The 7,741-nt window shown below is 47.2% G+C and overlaps 1 protein-coding gene across 1 annotated transcript in view; it reads left to right on the top strand.

The window, feature by feature from the left end:
• The first annotated feature begins 4,030 nt into the window (after positions 1 to 4,030).
• STK4 (serine/threonine kinase 4) overlaps positions 4,031 to 7,741 on the top strand; it is a 95,593-nt gene continuing 91,882 nt past the window's right edge. The window contains exon 1 of the mRNA XM_036825975.1: positions 4,031 to 4,156. Coding sequence (XP_036681870.1) covers positions 4,122 to 4,156 — 35 coding nt within the window. The 5' untranslated portion in view covers positions 4,031 to 4,121. The remainder of the gene's footprint in view (positions 4,157 to 7,741) is intronic.

Below are 7,741 nucleotides of genomic sequence, written 5' to 3'. Positions count from 1 at the left end.
CGGACATCATCTCCCCCATAATCTCCCTCCTCTGCTCTTATTGCTCCCGGATTTTATTCCTAATTTAGCTCTTTTTCTGTGATTGTCATTGTCGATGAAAATTAATCAATAGTCAATCTGTGAAAGAAGTGGAGAATTTCATTTGAGCCAAGTTTGAGGATTGTAACCTGGGAACAGCACCTCAGCTCTGAGAACTGTCCCCCCATTAGAAGTCAAGGCACAGTTATATAAGTTTTTTGAGACAGAGGGCAAGTGTCATCGTGACCCCCTACAAGATCAAGAAGGAATGTTATCTTTCAAGAGGTTGTCTTGATGCTAGGAGAATGTTGCTCTTTATGGTTGAGCAGGTATTTCTGCTGATGGGGAGGTTTGGTTGATGCATAGTGCAGATCCACAGTGCTCAGCAGAGGGGAGAGAGGAGGCCAAAAATTTTTATGTTCATATTTTTGTCTTGCCATAAAATATGAATTTTATTTCACATCAGTTTACAGTTTTTCTCAGACTGTGAGGTCTTTTTTTTAAAATTAATTAATTAATTAATTTTTATTTTTATTTATTTTTTGGCTGTGAGGTCTTTAAAGGCAGGAAGTAGGTCTTCTTTATTTTTCTCTCCCCAGACCTAATAGGATCTGGCACCCAACATGCACTTATAAAGGTTTGTTGACAAAAACCTGGTCTCTGCCATCAGGTATTTAGTTATACAATTGACCCCTGAACAAGGAAGGAGTTAGGGACAACCAACTCCTGCAGAACTGAAAATCCGTGTGTAACTTCACTTGGCCCTCCTTATCCAAGGTTCTGCATCCTTGGATTCAACCAACCTTGTGTTGTGTAATACTGTAGTACATATATATATATATTTTTGGCTGCATTGGGTCTCCATTGCTGCACGCAGGATTTCTCTAGTTATGGCGAACAAGGGCTACTCTTCGTTGCGGTGCGCAGGCTTCTCATTGAGGTGGCTTCTCTTGTTGCGGAGCACAGGCTGTAGGCGTGCAGGCTTCAGTAGTTGTGGCTCGTGGGCTCTAGAGCACAGGCTCAGTAGTTGTGGTGCACGGGCTTAATTGCTCCGTGGCATGTGGGATCTTCCCAGACCAGGGCTCAAACCCGTGTCCCCTGCGTTGGGAGGGGGATTCTTAACCACTGTGCCACCAGGGAAGCCCTGTGGTACATATATATTTTAAAAAATCCGCATGGACCCATGCAGCTCAAACCCATGTTGTTCAAGGGTCAACTGTAATTATTTGTGTAAACTCATAACCCAACCAGACCTTAAACATTCTGAGGGTTGGGTGGCTGTTCCATCCGAATCCCCTCAGCCCAGCATAGGCCCCATACAAGAGCAAAGAAGGAACACTTAGTGTGGTGGGAAAACCGGATCACACACACACACACAGACACACACACTGGTTATCTACTAAACAACCTCCATTTTTACTTCCAGTCTGAATTTTGCCTGAGATTCTCCTGGCCCAGAAAATGGATCAAGATTTCTGTAAACCAATCACAATGATCTCATTCTTTTGCCAGTGATTGGGCAAGGGGTGAGCATGTGACCCTGATCTAGCCGATGAGATAGGAGGATGTGTGCTGGGTGCTTATGGGAAAGTTTTCCTTCCCTGATAAGAGAGAGACACAGGACTTCAAAACAGCCTTTTTTGCTCTTTTTCTGTTGGGTTAAGGACATGGTACCTGGAGGTGTGGCAGCCATTTTGCAATTGTGAGTCAATAAGCACAAGTATGAAGAGCCAACATGCTGAATCAGGCCAGAGAGGAAAGATGAAATCGACGTGCTTGTGCCCCTGAATCAACCCTAGGACTGCTGACTTCTGGACTTCTCAGTTATAAACAAGATATGCTGTATGGTCAGGCCACTCAAGATGGCTGTTCTCTTGCTCTCTGTACATCCCCTGCCAGACCAGGGCCTGCGGCACCTACACCCTACTCACATGACTGACCTTCCTCCGTACTTGTCCTAGGCCCCAGCTAATCATAGCTTATCAAAGGGGTGGTGAGGGGCATGCCCCTCTGCTGGTTTCCCTAGTAACTAATGAGCCCACCTGATATCAATTCCCCTATAACTGGTAATCCCCCCCACCCCCCAGCAAAGACTGCCACTATGTCCTGCCTGCCGTGAGCTGCACACGGTGGGGTGTCACTCCAGGACCTTGCTTTAGGCATGTAAGCACTCCCATCCATCAAACCATCGATGTCTCTGTTGCTGATTCCAGGCTGTTTCTTTGGTCTTGAAGCTGGGCAAGCACAGGCCTTGTAGGCCTGTGGGGTGCAGCCCAACAAATGCCACTGTGCCTTAAACCACCATTTAGATTGTTCTTTCTTTTTCAGTTGCTTGAGGCTGAATATATTCTAAGTGGTATACCAGACAAGTATACCTGAGGCAAGTTGTATTTTCCCCAAATGGCTGAAACAGTACTTCCAGTTCTCCATGCTCTTCCAAAACCTTGCCACTCCCCTATCAAGAGATGGAATCGTATGTCCACTCTCCTTGAACTGGGTGGGTCTTTGGGGGCCCCTTCAACAGTGGAAATGACATTATGTACCTTACAAAGCTATGCCATTGAAAGGCATTACAGCTTCCTCCTGGCTCTTTCCAGAAATATACTTTAGAACCCAGCCTTTATTCTGTGAGGAGGCTCAAGAAAAATGGAGTTGGCCCCCCCATCCCCGATCACGAAGTGGGCTCCCAGCCAACACCAACACCAATTTGTCAGTCATGTGAGTGAGGCATTTTGGACAGGGATTCATCTAAATGCTGACTGCCGCTGACTGACACCATGGAGCAGAGGAATTATGGGCATAATTCTTACTTCATAGGGTTTTTTGAGGCTTAAATGGTAGCTTAGAATTGTGCCTGGCACATAGTAGATTCTCAGTAAATGTTTTCCTCCTGTCAGGAGAATGGCTCCATTACTCCGCTTTTAACATATGGGGTCCCATACCTGGGTGACCCTGAAAGGTGGTTGCTCAGGTGTTAGGTTTTGTAGATGGCATATCTTTGAGAAAAGTAGGACAATTAAAAACAGTGAGAGGCTGCTTTGGGTAACTTTCTCTATGAGTAAATTAGGTGGAATCTTCCACTTTCTTAAACACTTGCTGATGGTGGTGGCAACTGAGGATTTATGAACTTCCACAGCTGTAACTGGGTCTCTTGAGTGGAGAGGAAGCTCTGTCTCTCATGCCCAACCAGAGGGTCCAAGTGGTTTTCCAGTTTGGTGGTGCAGGCTCTGGAATCAGATCCATCTGGATTTAAATCCCCAAACCTATACTTTTAGCTATGGGAGCTTCACCTCTCTGGCCTTACGACAATAATAATATTACCTAACTTACAGGGTTGTTAAGAATATTAAATGAGTTAATAGGAGTAGAGTACCGCAAACGTGATAAGCAGTGTCAAATAATTAATAGATAAGATTGGAGATAACGTTACAGGCTTGATATAAGGATTAAATGAGATAATATATGAAAGCAAGTACATGGTAAGAGCTTAATAAACATTAGCTATTTTTATGTCCTCAAACTGACTGAAAGGTAAGGCTCTTAAGAGGATGCGGCAATTTGCAGGCTGATGCTCTGTGACATCCAATGAGAGGTTATGCACGTTCCAGCCTCCACCTGGAACAAGAATTCAACCAGGAAGGAACGGTAGGAAACCACAAATACCTCCCGCATAGAACTTGGCTGGTTAAGAATCCACAGTTCTTATCAAGCCGGTGCTTCGCAAGAAGCCTCAGTATCTCCGTCTGAGAAATGAGGGGCCGGGCCCGAGGCACAGATGGGTTCTTGGTCTCGAGACCGAGTGTCTTGGGCGAACAATGTCGCAAGATACAAGGACGCCGTCCCGAGCTTGATTGAGGAGGACTCCCCCGGGAGGAGGCTCCAGCGCTCCGTAGTTCCGGGTCCGCGCCTCGGCGCACCACGTGACTCGGGTCCACACCACGTGGTCCAGGCCCGGACCTCGCGGCCCCGCCCCGCTCCCGCCCCGCGCGCCGCTTCCGGTAGGGGCGGAAAGCGGAAGTGTGGGAGGGTCTGCGGGGCGGGATCCTGGAGGTCCCGGGGGAGGATGGAGCAGTGAGCGGGTCTGGGCGGCTGCCGGCAGCGCCATGGAGACGGTGCAGCTCAGGAACCCGCCGCGCCGGTGAGGGGCTGCTGGCCAAGAGGAAGGGGGTGGAGGGGGAGGGAAAGGCGGGAACTGGCGGAGGGGAGACACTGGTGTGCGAGCCCCCGGAGGGGACGGACCTGCGGGGCGATCCGGCTGATGGGGCACCTGCTGAATGAGGGACCTCTGGCTGGTGGGGGTCCGGCCGAGGGGGATAAACGTGGGGCGGGTTAGAGAGATCGCTTGCTGGGGGGGGGGGACATACTGGCGGAAGTGGGAGACAGGTGGGGGGAGCAGCTGCTGACGAACGTGGGGACAAGTTAGGGAGAGCACCTGCCGAGGGCGGGGGCCACTGGGTGAGGACTGTCCTAGAAGGGACCCACTGAGGTAGGGAGCATGCTGAAGCCGGATGAGAACCTACGAGGGGTCTGGCTAAGGGATGGGTCGGGAACTAGCAGAGAGGAGAGCTGGGCAGACTTTCTAAGGGAGGGAGTCCCACCCGAGGGGTGCAGTGGGGAGGATCTGCTGAGGGGAAAAGCCTTGCGCCTGAGGCTGAAGATGTGCCAAGGCAGGTGGACGGTCTGGCAAGGGAGGCTTCGTGGAGGACAGCATGTAAGAAGATGATTTTGGTAGTGTCCCCACTCTAGATGATGGCACCTTTCATCCCTGATATCCAGGGTCCTCCAAATTTTCCTCATATCCAACACTGGGAGGTAGAGAGGGAAATAAGGGACCATTTTCAGGATGGGCAAATTGAGGCCCAGAAGAGATGAGACACAGTCCTGTATGTTGACTTCTTTGCTCTAGGTCTGGGTCACTGGACGTGGCCAGACTGTGCCCTTTTCAGGTCTGTATTGTTTTATATCAGCTCCAAATCCTACTTCTCCCTGGAAATTGTTTTAAGTCAAGATCTGGGGGATGGCTGATCCTGGAAAGTCTAATCCCCTGAGTTGGTTGCACTTGTATCAGTGATTTGCTCTGTGGACACCAGGGTCTTCTCTCACTCTGCCACATCTGGAGAAAAATCGAGAGTAGAGACTGAGGTGCCAGTGCAGTTCGCTTCAGTTTCACAGAGACCTCTGACTTCCTGGAGCAGAATGAGCTCTAAAGTAGGAAGTGTTCAGTGTGTGGGAATTCGGGGCAGTGGAGAGGTGAAGGGAAGGGATCGACAGCCTGGGCTGCGCCCTTGGCTTTGTTTGAAGGGCACAAACACTGCAGAAGGCAAATAGCTGGTTGGGATGGACTCAGCTCACCCTACTGTAGTGTGCTGAGTCTGAAATAAAATCATTATTGCACTCATCTAGCACTTACTGGGTGCCAGACACTATTCTCAGTGCTTTCCATGTCTCTTGTTGAACCATATGAATTTGCTGACATTTGACCATTTTTAATCTATAAAAATAGAAGTTTCACGTGGTTCAACTTATTGTTGACTCATTTGACCCCCACAACAATCCCATCACCTGTATCTCTATTTTACAGGTGATGAAACTGAGGCCCAGAGAGGTTAGTGATCAGCCAAAAGTCCCGCAGTTACTAAGTGACAGAGCTGAGGTTTCTTTTTAAATTAATTAATTAATTAATTAATTTTTGGCTGAGTTGGGTCTTTGTTGCTGCGCACTGGCTTTCTCTAGTTGCGGCGAGCGGGGGATACTCTTTGTTGTGGTGTGCGGGCTTCTCGTTGCGGTAGCTTCTCTTGTTGTGGAGCATGGAATCTAGGCACGCGGGCTTCAGTAGTTGTGGCACTCAGGCTCTAGAGCGCAGGCTCAGTAGTTGTGGCACACGGGCTTAGTTGCTCCATGGCATGTGGGATCTTTCCGGACCAGGGCTCGAACCCGTGTCCCCTGCATTGGCAGGCGGGATTAACCACTGTGCCACCAGGGAAGCCCCAGAGCTGGGATTTTAATCCAAGTAGTCTGGTCCAGAGTCCATGCTCTTGGCTGCCTCACCCTGATGGCTTTCTGGAAGTATCCCTGTTTCACACGGCCTTGTGTATGTTAGCAGATATATGCTATAGCACCATAGATCCAATTATAAATGGACACTGATTATAAATCCTTCTAAAATGTGTTCGTTCTTTCCCTGAGGCCCTGGTTTAATTGAAAAGAGAATTAGGAATCTGCATTTTGTTTCTGCTTTTGCCTTGTGCTGTATAATCTTGGGCAAAAGAGTAAACCTTTTTGGTTTTTGACGCACTCATTTCCTGGACCTTTTGGATTTTAAAATTTTTATTGTATGTGCAAGAGAAAAGCATTGCAGGGCTGAATTTTTTTTTTTTCTTTTTCAAATTATGCATAATATTTAATCAACATACAGGAGTACAACTCCTCTCGTGAAGAGGGCAAGTACTCTGTAACACCTATAAGGTTGCTCCAAGCTTTTCTAACCTTACAGTGTGATTCTCAACCATCTTCAACATCACTGAGATTAAATAAGTGGAGTATTAGTAAACACTTGCGGGTCAGTATTTCAAAAAAAATTGTCCAGGAGGGCTGAATACTTGAATGACTGGTGCTTTCCTGCTCACCATAGCTAGTGAACTGCCGGACTTGCAGCCAATTAACTTTATTATCATTTATATCAGTTCGTTAGGCCTGCTGTGTCAGTTTCACAGACTGGGCGACTTAACCAACAGAAATTTATTTCCTCACAGTTCTGGAGGCTAGAAGTCTGAGATCAAGCCATCAGCAGGGTTGTTTCTGTTGAGACCTCTCTTCACATGGTATTTCCTCTGTACCTGTCCTTATCTCCTCTTATGAGGACACCAGTCATGTTGGATTAGGGCCCACCCATATGACCTCATTTTTACCTTAATTACCTCTTTAAAGGCCCTATCTCTAAATACAGTCACATTCTGAGGTACTGGGGGTTAGGACTTTAACATGAATTTAAGGGGGTTGGGAGAGGGAAACACATTAATTTTATTTTCATTAAAAAATTTCATCCATTTATCTTATATATTTGTTGTAACCCATAACAACTTCTGTGTGGAAAGAGGGATAGGTATATATAAATAAAATGGACCTTACAAGAGTTCTAAGGTGGGAGAAAGAGGTTTGGGAATTAGCCAAACCGGTGAGTAACTCCTTCATAAACACCCTTATTTGTGTTTTGAAAGATACAGGTGTCTTTTCAGAGATTCAGATGGCATGTGTTTCCAACAAGGGAAAGCAGTCCCAATGCAGGAAGTGCTCTCTGTGTTCTTGAGTTTGACATTTGTGTGTGACTAAGTGAATGACGATAGATTAAAGTTGACGGTTTATGTAGGAGTTGATGATTTTAAAAAGTGAGTTGCCATTAGATACAAATAGTGTGGTGGAATGTGTAGAGTACATTTCTGGGATGCTGGCCGTCCACGTGGCCATCTGACTTAGGAGCAGAGCATCCCCCTGTGTTGGATCCATGGAGGCTGTGTTGGCCAGGCCTGTTGAGTTATGAGCAAGCAGTGAAACTACCTAGGACCTGGGGAAGTACAGCTGAGAGGGCTGAATCATCAGAGTTGGGCTGCTTGGTTATAATGCTTCTTCCATGAAGACTCATGTCAAAAATAGCATTGAGTCCCTTATCAAAAGATTTTCCATAGAAATCTTATTTGTCGATAACACAGTAATACTTTTTCAGGGT

The sequence above is a fragment of the Balaenoptera musculus genome, chromosome 15 (genome assembly GCF_009873245.2).
Source record: "Balaenoptera musculus isolate JJ_BM4_2016_0621 chromosome 15, mBalMus1.pri.v3, whole genome shotgun sequence".
NCBI classification, from domain to species: domain Eukaryota; kingdom Metazoa; phylum Chordata; class Mammalia; order Artiodactyla; family Balaenopteridae; genus Balaenoptera; species Balaenoptera musculus.
The sequence above is the reverse complement of the archived record's forward strand: the minus strand, read 5'-3'. Positions and strand labels throughout refer to the sequence as shown.